Source organism: Mustela nivalis (assembly GCF_964662115.1).
Source record: "Mustela nivalis genome assembly, chromosome: 5".
Taxonomy (NCBI): domain Eukaryota; kingdom Metazoa; phylum Chordata; class Mammalia; order Carnivora; family Mustelidae; genus Mustela; species Mustela nivalis.
In genome coordinates this window covers 62,696,810-62,721,159 of record NC_139024.1, presented here as the reverse complement: position 1 = coordinate 62,721,159, position 24,350 = coordinate 62,696,810, and the positions used below count along the sequence as shown (strand labels likewise).

The window sequence follows — 24,350 nt, the reverse complement described above, 5'->3', positions numbered from 1 at the left end:
TTATTCTAAATGGAAGTTTTAATCGTCTATAAGGTTTTTACAAAATCTTCAATAACTATCAAAATGTAAAAACCTTTCTAACAGTGATCAACAGTGGTACCTTCAGAAGTACAGCAAGGGTGCTATGGGTTTTCATCCTAATTTTTAATGAAAATTCATCCTTACTGGTCACCTGTCTTTTTGGGTTCTGCCCTACAGATCTTGCTCTGTAAGGACTGATTATCAATGATGATTATTATTAATCTGTTTCATTTGAACACCCTATGCAATGTTAACTCTTAACACATCTATTTTATTTCTAGTACACCCTCCCGCCAAAACCACTGACCAATCTTTGTGAGCTCTGGAAATGATAAAGCAGGAAAACTTTGACTTTTAATCTTTTAACAACTCCTCTAAGTTTGTGAAATATTGCTTTGAGCTTTATGTACCTTATTTGTCCCCTTAAATATCACAGATGATTAAAATCTGAGCATAATATTAATATTCTAAAAGAACTTGAATTTCATATTTGGCAATATTCATATTCCAACTTAATATAACATATTCTAAAATTTTATATTCAGAAGGAACTGATTTTTATTTGAAGAGTGCAGAATTCAAATTTATGGGAATCAAAATATAATTTTGCCATCCTATTAACTTTAAAATTGTTAATTCACTTGATATTATTTTAAGCAATTTTCCCTTTTTCTGCTTGAGAAGACAAAAAGGTAAGAAAATGTATCATTTAGAAATATCACAAAACTGTTATTTCTTCACTTCTATAAATACTATATAAAACAAACCTTTAGAAGGGAAACATGTCATTGTTTTCTTACCCAGGACCATGTTTAGAAGATGTTCACAAATAAAATATTTAAAGTAAGATATTTTAAGTAATTCAATGAAAAAAACACACACACACTTTTTATGAATTACATGATATTAACCTTTGGTAACACAGTGTTCTAACAAGCAAGAAATATTTCATGTGCACACACAAGTTTTAATATTCCTTTCACTAAACGAAGAGCAGGAAGCCAGAGTACAGCTATTTACCGCTGATTTATAAATGAGATGCTAAGAGCTCGTAACAAACAAAAGCCCAAGTGCGTTTAGAAACCTATCTGCATAGCAAAGCATACCAGTTATGTTAATGGGAACCACATCAGCCTGGACCGTCTGGGCTTGCTGTCGCATCTTCTCTTCTGGTGTTGGCAAGGGAAGTGAGTTGGTCCAATTTGTTTGAGTATTAAGGTCAGAGAAGTCACTTGAGGTTGGCGTTTTAGGTCTCCTGATGGAAATAAGTCTTTCTTCTTCTGATGAAGAAATAGAACACTGCAGGGGAAAAAGGAAGAAGAGGTATAGCGTGTAAACAGCTGGCAGAAACATTTAAAAACACATTTCTTATTAAAAAAAATTTTTTTTTAAACTGATTTAAAGCAACCAAACAAAAAGTCACATTTAAGAAAGAAGCAATGGTTTGCAAGAAAACTGTTCTTCACCTTGAGCTTGACCAGTTACAGATAAACAATTCACACAGTGGCCTTAGTCTCTAAACCATGAGGACTGCAAAAGGTTTTGCTGACTCACAATATCTTTTCAGTTCTTCCTGCTTTTCCTATACTTACTGTGGTCAGAAAGCTTATGGATTTCGTTTACCACAAGGAGCCTAGAGAAACATCATGGCTGGGGCCATCGGTTTCCATTTTTATAAAAATTTTATTTGCTCACAGTAATTTCTAGCCTCATCTTATTTCTTTTAGGCACTGACTTCAAGGAACACTTCTGAAATCATAAGGCTATTGTTACTCAACTGTGTGTGCTCTTCTGAAACCATTTATGTGAAAAAAATCAGTGTGAAATTGTTAAATTCTAAGAAGCTGACTGAAGCTCTCTGCTTTGAGCCTTATCAGAATTCCATGAAAACATTTCTGGCAGGGTCTGTTTTGATACAGATTAACATCCTAACTGGGGAGCCCGTCTTCCATCCTTTTCTTCCCAAACCATCTTAGAAAGCGTAAGCAAGAAACCTGGCAAGCGCTTTCTGATGGACTTCACGTGGCTGCTGAGCAGCTGGTTCTTCGACAGAGCAGATCCAAGACCTCAAAAGAAATACAGTGTGCTCACAAACAACAATGATGACCAAATAAGGGTAACTGGCTTTTGTTGGGAAATTGCAGTAACATAAAATAGATGTCTAAGAACGGCCCTTGGAGTTGAAAGCATTTCAACTAACTTCCACTTGTGAAAATAAGGCATTTAAAAGAGTTTTACTTAAGAATAAACAGTCAATGAACCTTTCCAAGGTTCCCCAGGAGTATCTGTGTCACTAGCACCCAAGTCAGTTCAACACTCCGCTCCCCAAACCACAAAGGGGGCTACCCTTCTCACTTCTAATACCATAGCTTTGTTTGCCTATATTCAACCAAAGGGAACCATGGTGTACATTCTCTTTTGTAACTTACTTCTTTCATTCAACATCATGTTTGTGAGGATTCATCTATCTTTAAAAAACAGGCATTGATACCTTTCTGGATTTAATGCAAGTTTCTAAGAGGACACTGGTAAGAAATTTATAGAAATGCATCAGGTAGATTGGGAGGGAGACAAACCATAAGTGACTCTTAATCTCACAAAACAAACTGAGGGTTGCTGGGGGTAGGGGGTTTGGGAGAAGGGGGTGGGGTTATGGACATTGGGGAGGGTATGTGCTTTGGTGAGTGCTGTGAAGTGTGTAAACCTGGTGATTCACAGACCTGTACCCCTGGGGATAAAAATATATGTTTATAAAAAAATAAAAAATTAAAATAAAAAAAAAGAAAAGAAATGCGTCAGGTAGAAATTTCAATCACTAAGAAGAACACTGTCACCACTGCTTATTACTATTGGATTCATCTTATTGCAAAATATCTGTTTTTATTCTACAACTACCAGCCCTCCACAAATTTGAAAAAGACTGCAGAAGAGCCAACAGAAATGGTTTGGTGTTGGGGACAGGGTCTAGACTAATAATCTGAAGACTGGAGTCCATTCATTCTATCCTTGCTGGTTAAGTGATGTCTAGGCTATTTCTGAACACTAAAGTTTCCTTTGCTATAGGTTTACCTCCTGAATCCCCCCAAAGAGCTACTCTTAAGACTTCTGGTATCTGTGAAAATGTCTATGACAAATATCATGGAAATGAAGGTAATGGTCATAAAATGTAACTTCAGGAAAGCAAAATCATGAATTGACAAGTACCCAATTTTTTCTTTTATTGAAAAAACACTACCAATAATGCAGGTGTTATTTATTTAATAAAATAAATCATAATTAAATATCTCTATTGTTGACTTTATATTCTTGATACATAAAACATGTAAAATGATATTCAAGTTTCTTTCCCACCAAAGGAAAATGTGAAATAATGTTTGTAATTAAACTGACAAATAAATATAGTCAACTTATGATGAGCATATGTTACTGACATCTGATTATGGTACTAAATTATACCATATCCATTCATGTTTAATCCACTTCTGGGAAAATAGTTACAACTCCTACAGATCCTTGAAAAACAATCAAAGGAATTTTGGGGTCAGCAGCAGTAGCTAAGCCAGAGTGATATAAATATATTACTCCAGCCTATTTGCACTTGTAACATTCTTGTTAAATTTGACTTATATATTCTCTACCGTTAAGACACAGATCCACACATACGTACACAAAGTAAATTAAAACTAATTTTATACGAGAATTTCATGAAAGTTTCAGGACACTGAAGAGTGAGTCTCAACCTAGTAAACTGGGTTACTCCATTTTTCTGATGTACACAGAGAAGTAATTTTTCAGGTAATCCTGCAATATGGCACAAGCTTTGAAGGCCATGGGAAGCACATCCTAACAGTGAGAAAAGTAAAGCTGCAGCTTGATGGAGGATAAGTAGCAGGGTGACATCCTGCAGAGAGGGTTCCCTTTTCCATGTGACATCTACCAAGGGAGACGGTGAATGAAGCACTGTCTCACAGTCTGTGTGCATCTCAGTGGTGCTCATCAGCCCCAGTAACCTACTTTGCTTTTAGTTGGCTGACAGCGTCAGGACTGACAACTGATCACAATGAAATAGTCCTTCGGTTTAGTCTTGCTGCCATGGGATAATCACCAGGGATAGCTCCAGTATGACAACTTTCAAAGGTAATCTGTTCTATAAAGTACTCCCTTCATTTGCAAGAAAATTTCCCAAGCACGGCACAGAATAATGTTATATACAAATGTGACTATTACGCAGTGCTTAAACGTACTAATGAAAAATTAAAGCCAGGAAAGTAATGACTTCCAGAACAATCTGACTCCTCTTCCTCCTAGTATTTATAAACACAGCAAAGGGCACAGGAAAAAACCTGCATCTCAACAGTGAACACATCATAATTACTCCAGTAAGGTGGATATTGTAATGCTCTGGTTTATTACGTTACCCTCTCAACTGGTCTCCATGCTCCAAGTCTATTTCTCAGAGGCCAGGGGAGCCTTTTAAAATGTAAGTCTGATCATGTTGCTCCTCTGCTCAAGCCCCCCATCATCCTTACTATGACCTTCAAGGCCCTTTGTGATCTGCCATTGCCCCTCTGCTATCTCTGAATCTCCTGCTATTCTATCCCTTATCCTACTCCAGCCACACCACCCTTTCCATGCACTTTCTTGTACATATCATGTACACTCCTGCCTGCCTCAGGGCCTTTGCAACTGCTGCTCCCATTTGCTGACGTGCTCTTCCCTTAGACATCTACAGCTTATTTTTCTTCGGGTGTTCATTCAAGAGTCCCCTTCTTGTTGAGGTCTTACTTCTTCAGTATCCCTAAAATTTTAACTGCTCCCCAATATTTTGTTTCTCCCCTCTCTGTTCTTTCTCTTTAGCACATATCACTTGTATCCATACATTTCAGTTACTCATCTTGTTTATCTCTCCCATGAGAATGTAAGTTCCATGAAGCTTTAAATCAGAACTGCATGGAGAACCCTTGAAGAATTTTCGCTAACAAAGGGTCACCCTTTAGTAACCTCATTTTATAAATAAGGATATGGAGCAAAGTAAGTTTACTTTTGGGAACTACACAAGTGAACAACCGGGATTAGAATCCAGAATTGACCCCTCAAAAGTCTCGTAAACAGTGTAAAATATCAACCCGGCAATATTTGCAGTCAATTACTGGGTTGTCTGATCCAAAGATAAAAATCTCCATTTGTGTCTCTTATTTAAGAACAAACCTTTTGCAAATCTATAAAAGCCCCCAAGTGTGGTATAATAAAAGAAGTACTATTCCCCAGAGTGAAACACTAAGCATCAGCACCCTGGCTCTGTCATCTAGTAGTTGTAGGTTTTGAGCCACTCAAACTCCCTGTGTTCATAAGACAGTAACTCCAAGAGCTTCACCACGCTTCGTATTAATGGAATCCCTCAATATGGACTCAATTATTTTTCTAAACATTGAGTTTAAAGTTGGCTTGCTTTCAGAACTTAAATGCAGATTTTAGACATGACCACTGGTCAATAATGTGCATCAACTCCCCATATCTTAGTCCTGGAAGGAATGGAGAGTCACAAATGAACCAAGAAGCCACGATTATCTTGTACCAAAATACTTAATTTAGAAAAGGAAGTCACCAGCCACCCCAGCACTTGTTTTGCAGATTTTGGATGCTGCAAACCTACATTTCAGAGACTACTAGCCCTGTCTGGAAATCAGACAAGCTCCCACCAGATGGACAGTGGAGCCTGAAATATGATGTCTTTGGCAGTTGGCCAAGTTATCAAAAAGTGAGCTTAACTGTGAAATCATAGACTAGCCCAGGCTGCTGCTGCTGCTTCTTTTTTTTTTTTTTTTTCCTGTTATGCTCTTAGAAATTAGAAACTAGAATTATAACCAGAGCTAAATTTAGCACTCATGTAGCAATTATTACATGAAAATACAGAACAGATTAAACTATACAAAGCATTATTTAAGAGAATATCAACATGTAATCCACTCATTTTTGTAGGACACTTATTCAGTCTTTGGCGACTTTCTTCCCAGAATTACATCTCTCTTTACTTTTGGTTTTCAAGATTTTAGATGGTTTCATAAGGTGTCAAAACTTCTGCAGTCTTTTTTGGCTTGTGCTTCCTCTACCCTTAGTGTATTCAGACAAAAAAGAACCGGACTTAATTCTGTTCTCTCCTATTTTTTTCCCCCCTCTGGACTAACAAGAACCAAAAAAAAAGTGATGGTAGACATGGATCCACACAGAAACACAGTTCATGGTTCATCCAACAACTTCCATGATGGCCCAGTAGTGGTGACCATGTCCACATTATTAAATAACTGTCTTCCATTTACTACAAAGCTAGCCCCTTTATCAATGTTATCTATTGAGTTAAAATACTGTGGATTTCAACTCTTGCATTAAGTGGTCTTTCCCTTAAAATAACAGAAGATACTTAATTAGAACATAAATGTTTAAAATCATCCAGCATTTGTTTTTAATCTTTTAATTTCCATAAATGATATATATAAAGTATGTAACATAACATAATGACTATATCAGAACTTACTACCAACCCATGACTTACATAAAATATTACCAATAACTGCATCTACCTCCATGTTCCTCCTTGCATCTCCCAAGGTAACCCCTCTCCTGAGCTATGCACTAATCATCCCCTTACTTTTTGTGATGTGTGTACAAACAGGTGTAAATTACATCTTTGTATTTGCTTTGGCTTTAATAAAAATGGTTTCATTCTCTGTGTTGTGTTCTTATGTTTCTAAGACATAAGAACACTGTTTTTGTGTGAGCCTACAATTCACTCATTTTCGGGCATACACTCCATTCCAATGCCATATTTATCTATTCACTCTTTTATTGATGAATAATTGGGTTGTATAAGCTGTTCTTTCTGTCATCTCAACAATTCAGAACGCCCAAAGAGAAAGAGGTGAGGAGGAGAAGGCTGACATGGCTAACACTCAATTCCCCCATCCACTCCCCATGGGAGGGAAAGCAGGAGCTCTGGAGCCACAGATCTGGATTTGAATCCTGGCTCACTTTTAAGGATGCTGAGGGTGTTCACTGTCATGACTGTGATGGGCTCATGTGTATTAACATATGTCAAAACTTGTTAAATTGTATAATTTAAATATGTGTATTTATTTTACATAAATTGAATCTCAGTAACACTGCTCTAAAAAAGAGAGATTTCAGTTTCAGTATCTTAAAACTATGTGATCTGAAGCAATGATATCATCTCCCCAAAATACAGTTTCTTCATCTGTGATTGTGTATAATCCAAGCTACCTCTTGTGGCTGCAGTAAGTACTAAATAGATTCACATACAGCATTAAGCCTAGTCTTTGGCTCCTCAACTTCTCCGCATGCTGGCACTTGGTTCCATATTGGGAGATGATAGAAATATCAACAAGACAGGAATGCTGTGTCCCCATTTAGAGGGGAAGGCAGACGTGAAGAGAGCCTTATTCCAGTGTAATGGGATGTTTACAATAAGAGAAACTGGGACACGTTACTAGAGACACCCTCACCGGTCTGAATGCATAAAGGCCTGGAAAAATAACCGTCCCCAGTCCTCTCATCCTTGTAAGACACAGAGTAACAAGGTGTCCCAAATTGTAGCACACTGAACACATGAAGCTAGCAGACTCCTCTGTGTTCCCACAGTGCCCTGAAATGATTCACACAGAGATGCCCTGACATGACAGCATCTAGAGGTATCATGGGTTTTTTCCAGACCATAAACCACCTGAGGCCAGGTACTATGTGTATGTACTGAGCCCAAGGAGCACATAAACGGTTAAAAAAAAAAATCCAAAAATCATGAATGAATGAGTATCAGACAAGTCAATAGTAGAATGAAAAATAACAATAGCAGGCATAATGAGAAGAAATTTGGTTCATTTAATAACCTCGCCCTTTTGTTTCACCAACATAGCACAAGGAAAAGGAAATGGAGTATAAAGTAAGAGGCCTTGCACTCATGTCTTCCCTGACACACTCTAGCCACGTGCTCCTAGGAAAGTAAGTAATTTCATAAATTCTGAGTCTCAGACTTCAGATCATTAAAATGATAGTAATGATTACGAAACACTCTTTCACAGGAGTTCCCATGGAAAAAGAGATACACTGTGTAAAAAGTTTGGAAAATGTTCTAAAATGTTGTACCATTATTATAAAGTTAATATGAGTATGATCGCTAGTAGCTCTACTTGGCGATAACCTACAAAGACAAAACCACCAGAATTTTTTTAGTAGCTGCTCAAACCTCTCAAATTCATTGCTTTAGGCAAGCAATTCTAGGTGGGTGGAATAAGAGAATGAGGATGGCTGGGAGAGTGGCCAAATGTCACTGTCCATGAGGTCATTTTCTTTCAAGTCTGGTTGAAAAATCAAGCAGTTTAAGGATACTGTACTAATCATTACTTGAGCATATTCTGTGTGCCAGGCACCAGCGAAGAATTCCATAAACCTTTATTCATTTCAACCTCACCGCATCCCTCTCCAAGGTAGATAAGGTAGCCATGTAATTTACTATCAAAGCCAGAATTCCTTGGAAAGTGAAAGGGGGTGCTCTGAATAATTATACACGCTAGCAGCTGTAAACCAGTCCTGTCCTGAGCAAACCACAACACAGGGCTTATAACTCTTTATAGTGTGGAAACTGAAGCTCATGGAGAGAAGCAATTTATGTAAGACTACTCGGCTTCAACAGGTGGAAAAGCCACCCCAAATCAGTGTTCTCAAGCATCATGTGATGTAAGATTCCCACCTGTGCATTTACAGAGCAAGGCTCCTGTCCTATTGTCTTCTTCAAAGTCCTTCTTTGATTTAACTATGCCTCATCAATGAAGACTAAAACAGAACCTGAGATGCCAGTTCAAAGAATAACAGGAAATGGAAACTCTGGGGTTCTATCAATACTATTAAAGCCAACCTTTTATTGCTATAATCCCAGTCTAATTTATGTGTTTGGGGGTTAATTTTACACAAGAGATTGAGTAACCCATGACTGACATCCTTTCTGTTGAGACAATGGGGCCTCTATGAATGTTTCCCTGATGCAGTGAGCCTATCATCAAATACAACCTCCAACAATGGCAGTTGAAGAAATGCCCTATCAACTCACAGGAAATGTTTTGGCATCTCTAACTGAACTTCCTTCAAATACCTGAAAAACCTGTTCGGTAGTACTTGGTACACACTGAAAACTGAACACACAAAAACCTTCAAGACTTCAACAGTACTAAAGCAATGACTACTCTCTGATTTCACAGTTGAAAAAAAAAAAAAAGGTATTTTGTGAGATTTCTAAAACCCTTTGCAGACAGCATTTTTCAATCAGCAGGTTTATATATAACCTCTATCACTGGAAATATTTTAATTATTTTTCTTGTTACACTTTGAAAGATACATATGGGTATTGTTAGCAAAACACCATTCCTTACACCAAGAACCGGAGTCTTACTTAATGTTTTGCATTAGGATACACTGTAGAATAAATAATTCTCTAGAATAAACACCCAGAACACATGTCCCCTAGGTTTTCTGTTCTAATTTAGGTATTTAGCCTTTACCTTATTAGTAATACTCATTTTAGAAGAGTGCTACCATCCTGGGCATGTAATAAATGCTTCATATGGTTGAATGCAAATTAGATGCTTTTCACTCTATATGCTTCTTTCAATGTCAGAGTATTTGCAGCCTAAAGCACTTGTTAAAGTCTATGTAGTCCACTGTTCTCACCAAACGGTTTACCGAGGAAAATACAAACCAAAGTATTTCCCTGAATTTTCCCTCACATTGACGTCTACATAGTCTGTATCTAAAATAACCCCAACTGTCAGAGTGACTTTTAAGAACACGAACTGAACTTAAGGGTCTTGTTCTTAACACGGAAACCATAAACTTCTGGCTGGCAGCCCCTTTTATAGTTACTGGACTCCCATGGGATTTTAAATGCCAACTTCGTCATATACTATAAAGATTTAGGTCTCCTGGGGCGCCTGGGTGGCTCAGTGGGTTAAAGCCTCTGCTTTCAGCTCAGGTCATGGTCCCAGGGTCCTGGGATCAAGCCCTGCATAGAGCTCTCTGCTCAGCAGGGAGCCTGCTTCCTCCTCTCTCTCTGGCTGCCTCTCTTCCTGCTTATCTCTATCAAATAAATAAATAAAATCTTAAAAAAAAAAAAGATTTAGGTTTCCTGCTGAACTTTATATTCTATATTTAACATTCTGTCCCACTGGTCTGTATACCCAGGTTCCACACTGAGTCATTCCTGACTCTTAAATACTCGGTGAGGCCAGTTCTCCTTTCTTAGTGCTCCTGGACCTTACAGCTTTCCTAGCTTTGACCCTTAAGATTCAGCCTCTCTGGTTCTCTCTTCTCTCCCTCCTCTTCCCATCTCCCAAATTGACTCTAAACCAAACCAAAACTAAACTAGTCAACTTCTTATTGGTATTGTGTTAATTTTATAAATTAACTTGGACAGAAATGAGTTTTTTGATACTGAGTCCTCTAAGGGCATAAGTCTTTTCATTTATTCAAATCTTGTGTTCTTCTACAGTATTTAAATTTTTTTGCACAAAAATCTTACATTTTTATTAATTTATCCCTACTTGGTCTGCTAGCACAACTTAAGATTTTTCCTACATCTTATTACTTTCTTTTGTAGATATGAAAATTATTGATTTCTATACATCAATTTCATACCTTACTCTATCACTGAATTCTACTATTGATTGCAGTTTCAAATTTTTATTTTCCTGGATTCACCAAGTATACAGACTTACCGTGTACAAAGAATGATAATATCATCTCAGGCTTTCCTATATTTGAGCTTCTTCTTCTATACCTTTTCTAATCGTTCTGGCTAGTTTTCCCCAATAATAGTGATAGTGAATGTGCTGTCTTATGCCTCACTCTAACAAGAATGGCTCATTAAAAATCATGTTGGATTTGGTGACAATGCAGATACATTTTAACTTATGAGTATCTACTTGGTCCTATATTATAGGTTTTTGTTTTTTTTTTTTTTTTTTTAAATCAAGAATGGCTATTGCATTGAATGAAATACCTTGTCAGTATTTATGGTTTTGACCTGATTTTTCTCTTCAATATGATTGCCATGTGATTAGACTAACCAATACTGAAGATCCTTGCATTATTAATGGGATAAATCCAGGTTGATTTTTTAGTTATTTGTCTTGTAATGAGCTGTTAGATTATGTTTCTTAACATTCCACTTATGACTTCCAATGACAATATTTGTGAGTGAGACTGGCCAGCTGATTTTCTGCTTTGTGTAGTCTTTGTCAGGTTTGGCCTCAAGGTTAAGCTAATTCACTAAAAACAAACAAACAAACACCCCCCACACACCATATTCTTTTTCTTTGCTCTGCGAAAGTTTCAAGCATTGGATTTACTTACTCTTTAAAAGCTTTAATAGAACCTTCTCTACGAAACCATCCAAGCTTGGTGCTTTTCACAATTTGGTCCTTTTCTTTTTTTTTTTTTTAATGGACTTCATTTTTCTACCCAGCTTTATCAAGATACAATCAACATAGAACATTGTGTAAGTTTAAGGTATAAAATGTGATAATTTGATATATGTATAGACTGCAAAATGATTGCCACAAGAAGATTAGTAAATCCATCCATTACCTAACATACTTATCTTTTTTTTTTCCGGTCAATCCCATCTGAATTTTTGATAAAATTTCTCTATTTTTAAAAATAGAAATCAGTCTGTTAAAATACTCCCTTTCTAGAAGTTCTACAGTTAGACTGGATACATTATGTAAATTTGAAAATCAGTTTCATCTAACAAAAGATGGTATATATAACTTTTGTTATAAATACATAATCCCAAAGTGCTCTGCTTCAAAAATATGTTGGTGACTTCCTAAGAACTCTGCAATAAAAGCTAACTCCTTCACTTAGCATGGCCATCCTGTGATCCCAACTCAGTCTCTCTCCACCACTATCCCAGTAAACACTCTTGGTGAACTCAAGACAATTAGAGAGCGAATCCATCTTTTCCCTGCCTTGGTCCTTTACCACCTCACTTCCAACATACCTCTACCACCCAGTCTCAGAAACATGCCCTCGACTTAATCATTACATAACGTCAGATGTGAGGTCTTAGTAGTGGTTCAATCATTGGTAATTCTATAGAATTTACTTACAGTGGGAGAATAAAAAAAAAAAAAATCAGGAAAGTTCTCAACATTTTTCACTTAAGCATCTAGGGGAATGGAGTTATTGTTTACCGAGCTGGGGAAAACTATGAGAGGAGCAAGTAGGGTTGGGAGAATCACATGCTGGGATTTGGGAAATCTGAGATGCCCATAAGACATTTAGGTGGGAATGTATAGTAAGCAGAAAAATATATGAGTCTGGACTAGCAATAGAAATTTAGGAAACTTCAGTGCATGGAACTTAAGGTCATGGGACTCAATGAAATCACCCAAGGAGTGAGCGGGTTTCAGACGAGCAGAATTACACCACGGTTCAGACACATGGAAGAGCATCCAATAAATGACTGAGAAGCAATGGATCACGAGCGATGAGGCAAACCAGAGTGTGTGGTCTTCTGAAAGCCAAGCACAGAAAGTATTTTAAGAACAAAAGAATAGTAAACTATGTCAAAGGCCACTGAGAGGTTGAATCAGAGGAAGGCTGAGAACTCACTATTAGATCTGGCAAGGTAGACGTGATGATTAGACTTAACAGGAGTAATTTCAGTAGTGTGGTGGGGATAAAAGCTTATTCAGAGGGGGTTCAAAGGAGACAGGCAGTATTGATAGCAAGTCTAGACAGTTCCTTGGAGAAGTTCTTTAAAAGAACTGGAAAACATGGCAGAATTTGGAGGGGGATGAAAGGTCAAAGGAGGATTCCATCAAGATGAAAGAAAACACAGCATGTTCAAATAATGACGGTTATGATGCAACAGAGAGTTATGAAGTCCTTGAGAAGTTGGTCTTAATCATTCCACTGAAAAACGACTGAGTCTTCACTACATGCCAAACCCAAATCTAGGTAGGCACTTGGGATACAACAGCGTAGAAAGCAGCAAGGACTATTCACCCATTACAGTGGCAGGAAAGGGCGAGTAGATGGTGGACCAGATGCAAGCAGTTCAATAGGTCTGGTTGTGAAAGGATATACTTTGGACTGTGCGCCCCCCACCCCTGCCCTCACCCCACCCCCCACCCAGTGTAGTAAATACCAAAGACAGTAAGTATCTGAGAGTAAAGTAGAGAACATGGTGTTTGGAGATTTGAGAAGAAGGTGTGAAATATAATTTGGTAGAGTGGAAGAATGAATGATGAGCTGGTATGGTAGGACTGCTGCCACGTTAGGTTCGAGGTCAGGAATTTCCAGTACAGCTAGCTTATAGATGCTGGTGTTTTCCTCTAGTCTTGTTCAGCTAACCAGGCTTTAGTACAGAGCAGGGGTAGAGCCGCATGGAACTGGAGGAAGGAGGGATTTCTGTAGAAAACTGGCAGAAGGGGAGAGGGGCCAGCAGAGGTGAAAGTGTATGCAAAGAAGAGAATGTTAAGTGTGGGCCATGAAATCTAAGCAGAGGAAGATGACTGATGACATGAAGAGGGTAGGGTCGGTGGAAGAGAATTTCTCAAGGGTCATGTAATTTTTGAAATGGGATTCAAGGAAGGAAGGAAGGGAGGGAGGAAGGAAGAAACGACACTCTAGAGGGATCAAGCTGGAAAGACAGTAAAGGAAATTATCCCTGACTCTTCTTTTTCTTGTAATTTCAGGAAATTCTATAGGATCCAAAATAAAATAAAATAAAGCTAGAATCAGGGTACCTGGGTGGCTCAGATGGTTAAGCATCTGCCTTCAGCTCAGGTCATGATCTCAACGTCCTGAGATCAAGTCCTATGTTGGGCTCCCTCCCTTTTCCCATTTTTTCTCTCTCTCTCAAATGAATAAATAAAATCTTAAAAAATAAAATAAAATAAAATACTACCACTGTCATCCTGGGCCCAGCCCACATCATCTCTATCTTTGCCAGGATTACTGCAATGGCCTAGTGACTTGTCTCTCTAATTCCATCTTCAACTCTCCACAGTCTTATTGCTATATAGTAGCTGTTCTATTAAATAGCAAATCAGATCATGCTGCTTTCCACCTCAGTTCCTCCAGGACCTCCCCATCTCACCTAGGAACAACAAATCCAAAGTCCTCACCGTGCCCAATCCAGCCACTCTGGTGGTATCTGTCTATTTCCCCCACAGGAAAACCATATTACTGTCTCCAGGCCTTTGCACTTACTATCTCTTCTTCCCAAAGACAGTCACATGCGGTGTTCCTACACTTCATTCTGAGGTCTACTCTAATGACACCCTCAGACAGCCCTTCTTGGACACTCAATCTAAAAATAGCAGCCCTGTCACTCTAAAACTCTCCTTACTACTGTTGTATTTTTCTTCTTAACATGTATCACCACTCTGTGCTCTATTCGCTTACTGCTATTCTCCCTTTGATGACAGGGACTTTGTCTTTTTCACCTGAGGGGTCGGCAGAACCTACAAGGTTGCTTGCTTTGTTGGAGATGCTGCGTAAGTATTCATTGAGTCAATGAATGAATGAGAGCAGCTTTTTAAAAAGATCTCAAGAGAGTGATCTTATTCCACTCCCCGCTTTCTAGATATGGAAACGAATGCCTGGAAGGCCCAAGTGATACGTCCGAAGGAAGCCAACAAGTGGCAAAGCTAAAACGTGAAATGAGTCTCCAAACTCCCAGGATACCACCCTCTCTTAATTTCACCTCTTAGAATCTCCCTTTCTTGCCACTGACACAGCCACTCTTTTGGTCTAGTCCTCGGTATGTTTTGCCCACTGCAACAGCCCTATGACTCTTCCCCTTGCATATCCTTACCCTCTCCCCAACCCTTCCCCACTTCCCACTGCCAAGCCAGAAGAATTTCTCTTTCACCTGCTACTATACGACAAACACTTCCTGCAGTAGGTAATATGTAAAAACCTTTTTATTCAGGCTATTCCCTACCAGAGAGCTGTAACTTCCTTGAGGCCAAGTACAGATACCTTACTAATCATTGCCCTTTGCAATATCTGGTATATGTCATATATTCTTAAGAAACATTTATTGCATCAGCTGCTCTACTCCATGGAATGCTCTCTGAGATTTCTGCCTGGATCACTCTTTTCATCCCAATCACCTCTTTGCTCAGGAAGGCTTGCCCTTTTCATTTGCAACAGCAACCTCCCCTCTGTCTCATTCTGCTTTATTTTCCTCCAGAGTTCTAATACAGCATCACTGCTAACTTACTCATGTCTCACTGTCAGATCAACCACTCCTAAGGGCAAGGATTTCTTCTGCTTGCTTCATTGTTATGTCTCCAGCATCTACAAGAGTCCCTGGCACACAGGACCTGAGTAATAGTTAACTTGAAAATGAATTGTAAGTCTGTGCTTAAAGTAGTTAGATTTAGGAACACACTGAGGAGGGATAAAGGAATATGTCCCAGTGACTATCAATGATGGCTGAGCCACGTAGAGACTTCCGTGCATCATTGTGATTTGGTGAGCAGTGAGCGGAGGGACACAGATTTTTAATAAGGACTCCTGATTCAGGGTATGTACTTAGTAGTGACTGTTCTAGAAATAACTGTTGAATGAATGAGCCAGCAACATAGCCCATCATGCACTAGGCACTGTGTGGGGTACACATCAATCAAACCTTCTTCAATGGCAGCTACTTCAGCACTATTTGCGGGGGACAGGGGGGTGGGGAGGGAAGGACCCATAGAAGTGGCAGAAAAAGCACAATGACCTACAAAGGTTAATTTCCACACCAATTTTAGGACTTTTGTGACTGAAAGCAATACTGGATCTTGTTGACTTATATATAGTTAATTAAAAAAAAAAAAAAAAAGCAAATGGTCTGGTACAGAACACTGTAATTAATCCAATACCTATGAATAAACAAAAAGTGGAGAATGTGCTCCAAGACCAAATTGGATGTGCAACAGTGAGAGGCAAGTGGCTTTTTGGATGTTCCGTGGAACCAAGAAGTTACAGAAGTTAATGCAACACTGAATGATATAGTCTAACTGAGAACGGGATGGAGGGCAGAAGGGAAGGAAGGAAGCAATTTTTTTTTTTTTAAGGAAGTCAGTTTGTTAACATGATGGAATAGTTTGTTAGTGGATGTTTAATTAATATATAATCATTCATGATTAATACATTATATAACTTGGTATTTATTTTATTCTCAAAAAATTTCTTACATTGAGAAGACATTCAGGCCTGATAATTTAAAAAATTCTGAACATACTTCTACTTAGTTCTATATATTTAAGAAAAAAAAAGCTCTCTTTAAATATCACTAACAGTATATTCTAAGGATGTCAAAAACACTTAAACCCAAAGGCATTTAGCAGTAAAGGAAGGTAAGGTTTAAAAGCAACTATGCACTTTTATGAGGGTCCAAGCATAGGAAGGCCGAGAGTCCAGACACTGTGATGGAGCCTATAACCCAGAGGGGGTTTTCAGGGAGCCCCCGAAACAGTTCACCTTCCCGCACACACACCAGTGAAGGCTCCTCTGCTGTTCCCATGCCTCCATTTTACAGAAGCAGCATTTGGCCCTATGAAGAGTTCTAAGGTTCCACAGCCAAACTCTGGTTTCCGCTCGAGTGGATCCTAGGGCTACCAAGTCACGCTACGGTCCTTCTTACACTTAATAGGATATGTCATATGTCATGTCCTATCATCTAAAGGATGACATTTATGTATATATTCTTTCCCATATTATCATTATCTGTGTAGTGTGACAGGTGCCTTGTGTTCTCAGAGATAAGGATTTTTTACTTTCTCCACACATTTGGGAGACAGCTGCTCAAAGGGGCCCATTGCAATGCACACAGGAATAGAAACTCGTCCACAGACAAGACTTCCCTCAGATGTGAGCATCATCCTAAGTAACCAGCTGTGTGAGAATTTAGAAACTCCAATTCCACTTTCCCAAAGGCCTTTGGATGTCGTCTCCATAATGTCAATTTGCTACCAAGGGACTCTACGCTCCTAGATACTTCCAACTTACATAATCAGACTGCACCCAAACCACTCTGCCTAATAACTGGGTCCCACTCTAAACTCAATTTTCCTCCTTTTAGCATCAGTAAAAGGCTGAAGTGTATCTGAATAAAGAAAGACAAATCTCACAGGTGGGGAATTTGGGGAGATGCCAGTCAAAAGGGTACAAGCCTTTAGTTATAAGTTGAATAAGCTCTGGGAATCTAATGTACAGCACAGTGACTACAGTTAATACTACTGTGTTGTGTATTTAAGATCCAAGAAGAGAGTAAAATTTAAGGATTTTCACCATATGCAAAAGAAACTATGTGAGGTGACAGGCATGTTAAACACATATGTATGTCAGGGGCACCTGGGTGGCTCAGTCAGTTAAGCATCTGCCTTTGGCCCAGGTCAGGATCCCAGCTCAGGGGAAGCATGCTTCTCCCTCTCCCTATGCCCTGCCCCTGCCATTTGTGCTCTCTTGCTCACACACTCTCAAATAAATAAATAAAATCTTAAAAAAAAAAAAAAAATATATATATATATATATATATATATATATATATATATATGTCATATCATCACACTTTAAATATATATAATTATTCTGTCAATTATAATTTGAATAAGCCTGAAAAAAAATTTAAAAGAACAGAAAAAAATCCTGACTAATTTATCTTCTAATTTCTATTTTTCTTACTCATGTCAGTGAGAGAAAAATAAAAAGTTTTAAAATTAAAAACCAGATCAATTTTGAAGTAGCTGCTTTTCCTATCAAAGTAAGAGAACTTCTTTGTGTATTTTAAGTCCCAAAGAACAAAACTAATGTGCGAAAATATTTTTAAAGGAACAGGAAAAAAACATTCTCAACAAGCAAACAAAAAAAACCACCTGGGGTCCCATCACCACCAGAAGACTAAAACATTATGGTAGTACTCTCCCATTTTTAGTTATCTGTTATCCACCCTTTTTTCTGATGTTATTTATTTGTGGAAAGACAATAAACTTTGAATAATGTTCCCTAAACAGGAACACATTTATATATTGACCTAATTCTGCTGATATTTCTTAGATTAATTAAAAGTGGTTTCTAAACCAAAACATGTCCAAATTCTAAGTCCACAGTACTAAATAAAGTGAAAAAAAAAAAAAAGAAAAGAGAAGAAAAGGGAAAAAAAAACCCACAAACATTTAAGTCAAAATTTCCCTACATTTTTATTCTTTCATAGGCTTCTATTACTGAGAAAATATATTTGTCTTAAGTAGTCTGCACTTACCATAAGAGATGGCATGAGAAAAAGGACCACGCATATGAAACAGCATCTCTACAGTGAACTGATGGGTGCCGTAATATTAAAGGGCTCCCTCTATTCAATCTTTCTGAAAAACACCGACCACTTGTGAAACAGCGGCATTTGCCTGTTGTACTTCGAGTTTTTGTTTTTTTTTTTTTAATTTGACTGGGTTCTTAAGTCATATGAAAAACCTAAACAACAAAAATAAGACTTTTCATTTTTTTTCTATCCAAAAGAGAATATTCAAATATACTGATTGTGATCTTTTAATGAGATTCTTGAATCCTGACCTTATCTTTTCAAACAAATTGTAGACTAATTTTAGAGTTGCAAAAAAGTTGCAATGATAGCACTGAGAACCCCTTGTGAACCCTTTCACTAGCTTCTCGTATGTGGATGTGTTACATAATCATGGCACCTTCGTCAAAATTAGAAAATTAATTTGGGATAGTATTGTTAACTGAAACCAGATTTTATTCTGATTTCACCAGTTTTTCAACTTAGGTCCTTTTCCTGTTCTGAGACCCAATTCAGGATCCCACGTTGAACTGGGAAGGCTTACCTTTTGATCTGTTTCTTCATCTTCATCCTGATAATCATCACAGAGTGGGCTGGCATTGGCTGCAAAGGTGGGTCCCTGGGAGTAGTACTGAGAACTTCGGTAGCCATCCCGCCTCAGTTTGTCACATTCTACAGAGTGGCCACGGAGGGGAGAAAGAGCATTAAAAAATGATTTGTTTACTCCTCTTTCTTTACCTTTTCTAGTAATATCTGCCCTAAGTATAAGATGCCAAAGAAACACTATTAATAATGAAAATGATGATAAAAACAACTAAGAGTGGAGCCTGGGGCTCAGTCAGTTAAGCATTCAGCTCTTTTTTTTTCTTTTAATTTAATTTTATTTTTTCAGTGTTCCAAGATTGTTTATGCACCCCACCCAGTACTCCATGCTATACGTGCCCTCCATAATACACACCACCAGGCTCAGCCATCCCCCAACCCCCACCCCTCTAAAACCCTCAGTTTGTTTCTCAGAGTCCACAGTCTCTCATGGGTTGTCTCCCACTCCAATTTCCCCCAATTCGCTTTTCCTTTTTTTGTCTGAATGTCCTCCGTGTGTTACTCCTTATGCTCCTCAAGTAAGTGAAACCGTATAACTGACTCTCTCTGCTTGACTTATTTCACTCAGCATAATCTCCTCCAGTCCTGTCCATGTTGATACAAAAGTTGGGTATCCATCCTTTCTGATGGAAGCATAATACTCCATTGCATATATGGACCATATCTTCTTTATCCTTTTGTCTGCTGAAGGGCATCTTGGCTCTTTCCACAGTTTGGTGATTGTGGCCATTGCTGCTATAAACATTGGGGTACAGGTGGCCCTTCTTTTCACTACATCAGTATCTTTGGGGTAAATACCCAGTAGTGCAACTGCAGACTCATAGGGTAGCTCTATTTTTAATTTCTTAAGGAATCTCCACACTGTTTTACAAAGTGATTCCACCAACTTGCATTTCCATCAACAGTGTAAGGAGGGTTTCCCTTTCTCCACATCCTCTTCAACACTTGTTTTTACTGTCCTGTTAATTTTGGCCATTCTAACTGGTATAAGGTAGTATCTCAATGTGATTTTGATTTGAATCTCCCTGATAGCTAATAAGCACCCAGCTCTTGATTTCAGTTCAGGTCATGATCTCAGGTCATGAGACTGAGCCCCGCACGTCCACAGTCAGTATGAAGTCTGCTTGAGATTCTTTCTCTTCCTTTCTCTCTGCTCCTCCCCCGCCTTGTATGCTCTCTAACATACGTACATACATACATACACAAATAAATAAAATCTTTTAACCCCCCCCCAAAATTACTAAAACATTGATTACACTGATTATATACCCTGTTCATGGGTTTTAATAGGACTTCCTTCACTTCACAACAGCCCTCTGAATCAGTTTAAAGTAATTAAATTATTTGCTCAGTAATGTTATGCAGATAAGCAATGGACCTCAGAATTTAAACCCAGGGGCTTAATTACTATTATTTTTGATATACAGCAATTGATTATATAACTCCTCATCAAAAAATACAAGCAATTCTCATGCTATGCTTCTTTCCAAGACTCATCAGCTGGAAGTGACATGAGAAACCATGGGTAACGATGCCCTCATTTTATTTTTAGTTCTCAACTTAACTTTGATGCCAAACAGGCTATAATCATTGAGTGGAATTTAGTAAAAGGCTAGGTGGCAGTCAAGACATCTGCCAGTCTACAGAGAAATGCCTGGCACCAGAGGGTGGAAGGTAACCAGGAGCATGGTGATTTGCTTCACAGAGGGGCTGGGGCCACTGGCTGCTTAGAGACTAGGGACTCCCTTCAAGGAGGAACCATTGTGCTAATTACTTGGATCAGTGGGGGCAAGTGCAGCAAGAAAAGTATTAATGGCTTTTTAAAGCCCCAGGAGATTTTCTATTACCCAGACAGCACCTTAGGGAAGCATTTGCCTTGCAAAAGGGGTTCACTCACCACAGGGTACCTTTAAATATCCAGCTTTCTGAAGGAGTATGAAATGTGTTTGGTTTTGGAAGTTTCCTCTTTGCACAGCTTGACAAAACCATGCACGTAATGGCACAGAACTAAAGTAGGGCATCTTCAGAGTGCCTTTATAACACTAGGATCTATGATTCCCCCATAGAGAGGAGGTGAACAGTCGCTTTAATGAAAGGATAAAAATTCTCCAACCAGGGGGAAAAAAAAATCCTTACTCTCCTTTGCTATCCCACAGTGGGAGTGAACAGAGTTTCCAATCCAGAACTGCAAATCAGATTTGTAAAAACCTCAGAAAATAGTCATGAGAATCTTTCAGAATGCTAAAGTAACTTTAAAAAATGCATGATGTAATCACATGATAGCTAATTACTTTTACTTCAGTTACTTAGGGGCTAATTTGTGGGTTCGTCTGTCAACCACTTGTGTAAAATAGATTTTTTTTTTAAATTCTGAAATTTCCAGAACACAGTTTATTTTTTAATGAGGATTTACTCATAATAATCTAACCCTTTCCAGTGAGAAAAACTTTCCCATTTCTCCAATATTTACAATTTCTCTAAAGAATTTAAATGTAACAGAATTATACTCTCCTTCTATAGAGAGAGTATTATATAAAGCATGATCAGTAGTTTTCAGTGTTCTGTGAAAAGTTTTGGGATTCTGTAAGTATTGATTTGATTTTTAATTACCTTAAAATTGGGATGAAAAAAATACTCGTCTTACATTTCATTAACTTGGGTGCTGCAAGTTAATTTTTCTGTGGTCCTATAAACTATAGTCTCCTAAGGATCCAGGGTGAACCTTGTCTCACAAACCAACAGAAACTGTTACCACTTCAAAAGGAGCATACCTCAATGTAATATAGGCCATATATGAAAAACCCGCAGCTAACATCATACTCAGTAGTGAAAAACTGACAGCTTTTCCTCTAAGATCAGGAATAAGACAAGAATGTCCACTTTTATTCAACATAGTACTGGAAGTCCTTGCCACAGCAATCAGACAAGAAAAAGAAGTAAAAAGCATCCAAAATGGTAAAGAAGCAAAACTTCCCCTGTTTGCAGAAAACATGGTACTATATACAGAAAGCCTTAAATATTACACTAAAAAACTACTGGAACTGATCAGTGAATTAAGTAAAATCACAAGATACAAGATTAATACACAGAAATCTTTACAACATATCTATACACTAATGAGGAAGTAGCAGAGGGAGAAATTAAGAGAACAATTCCATTTACAGTTGCACCAAAAAAGAATATAATACCTAGCAATAACCTTAATCAAATTCATGAAAGACCTATACTCTGAAAATAAAACACTGATAAGAGACTGAAGATGACAAAAACAAAGGGGAAGATTCCATGTTCATGAATTAGAAGAACTAATATTGTTTAAAATGTCTATACTACTCAGAGCAATCCACAGATTTAGTTCATTCTCTTTCAAAATACCAATAGCATTTTTCATAGAACAAATAATCCTAAAATTTGCATGGAACTACAAAAGACCCCAAAAAGCCAAAGCAATCTTGAAAAAGAAGAACAAAACTGGAAGCATCATAATCCCAGATTTCAAGATCTATGACAAAGCTGTAGTAATTAAAACAGAATGGTACTGACACAAAAGCAGACATATAGATCAATGTAACAGGATAGACAGTGCAGAAACAAACCCATACTTTTAGAGTCAATTAATCTTTGACAAAGGAGGCAAGTACAATGGGAAAAAGACAGTCTCTTTAACAAATGGTGCTGGGAAAACTGGACAGGTACGTGCAAAAGAATGCAATTGGACCACTTTCTTAGACCATATACAAAAACAAACTCAAAATGGATTAAAGACCTAAATGTGAGACCTGAAATCATAAAATTCCTAGAAAAAAATTTCATTGACATTGGCTATAAAAACATTTTTCTAGATATGTCTCCTCTGGCAAGGGGGAGAAAATCCAATTACTTTTGAGAGTACACCAAAATAAAAAGCTTTTGCAAAGTGAAGGAACTATCAACAAAACAAAAAGGCAACCTACTGAATGGAAGATGTTTGTAAATGATGTAACTGATAAGTCGTTATCCAAAATATATAAAGAACTTATACAATTCAATAAAAACCAAATAATCCAATTAAAATTGGGCAGAGGAAATGCACCAACATTTTTCAAAAGAAGACATAGACAGACAAACACATGGAAAGGTGTTAACATCACTCTCCATCAAGAAAATGCAAATCAAAACTACAATGAGATATTTATACCTGTCAGAATGGCTAAAATCAAAACTCAAGAAACAGTGTTAGCGAGGACGTGCAGAAAAAGGAACCCTCACACACTGTTAGTGGGAATACAAACTGGTGCAGCCACTATAGAAAACAGTATGGAGGTTCCTCAAAAAACTAAAAATAGAATTACCATATGAGCTAGTAATTCTACTACTGAGTCTTTACTCAAAGAAAATAAAAACATTAATTTGAAAAGATAAATGCACCCTTATGCTTACTGCAGGTTTATTTACAACAGACAAATTATGGAAGCAACAAATTATGGAAGTATCCGTCAAGCAATGAATGGATAATGAAATGATGTGTGTGTATAAATGTATAATGGAATATTCGTCATAAAAATCTGAAATCTTGCCATTCACAACAACATGGAGAGAGCTATAGAGTATAATGTTAACTGAAATAAGTTAGAGAAAGACAAATACTATATGATTTCACTTCTATGTGGTATTTTTTTAAAAAGATGTACTTATTTGACACAGAGAGAGGGAGAGGGCAAGCACACGCAGGGGAGCGGCAGGCTGGGGAGAAGCAGTCTCCCACTGAGCAAGAAGGCTGGCGTGGGGCTTGATTCCAGGACCCCAGGGTCATGATCAGAACCAAAGGCAGATGCTTAACCAACGGAGCCACCCAGGCACCCCTGTATGTGGAATTTATGAAACAAAACAAATGAACAAAGAAACAAAAGACAACAAAAAAACAGACTATATATTCTATATTTAATAGAAAACAAAATGGTAGTTGCCAGAGGGGAGATGGGTTGGGATGGTTAAAACAGATGATAGTATTAAAAGTACACTCATTGTGATGAGCATTGAAGGAATGTACAGAATTGATGAATCATTATATCGTACACTTAAAACTAATAAAACACGGTACGTTAATTATATTTGAAAGAAGTAAAAAATGAAATGCAGCCAGCCACACATACACACAAAAACAAGAAAAACTGTTACCACTTGTAGCTACTCATAATTAATTGTTTTCAAATACTTGACAAACAAAACAAAATACAAAGTGAAAGCCCCTTTTATTTATTCATTAATTTTTTCAAATATTTTACTTTTAAGTAATCTGTACACCTAATGTGGGGATCAAACTCACAAGCCCTAGATCAAGAGTTACTCACTCTACTGACAGAGCCAGCCAGGCCCCTCAAACCAA

General features: G+C 37.8%; 1 protein-coding gene across 11 annotated transcripts in view; it reads right to left on the bottom strand.

The window, feature by feature from the left end:
- The window catches only part of NHSL1 (NHS like 1), a 300,569-nt gene that overhangs the window by 20,442 nt on the left and 255,777 nt on the right, over positions 1 to 24,350 (bottom strand). For all 11 annotated transcript variants that reach the window (XM_082731058.1, XM_082731057.1, XM_082731060.1 and 8 more), the window contains exons 3-4: positions 18,927 to 19,054; positions 1,128 to 1,320 (exon numbers count right to left, since the gene is read on the bottom strand). In XM_082731058.1, coding sequence (XP_082587184.1) covers positions 1,128 to 1,182 — 55 coding nt within the window. In that variant the 5' untranslated portion in view covers positions 1,183 to 1,320; positions 18,927 to 19,054. The remainder of the gene's footprint in view (positions 1 to 1,127; positions 1,321 to 18,926; positions 19,055 to 24,350) is intronic.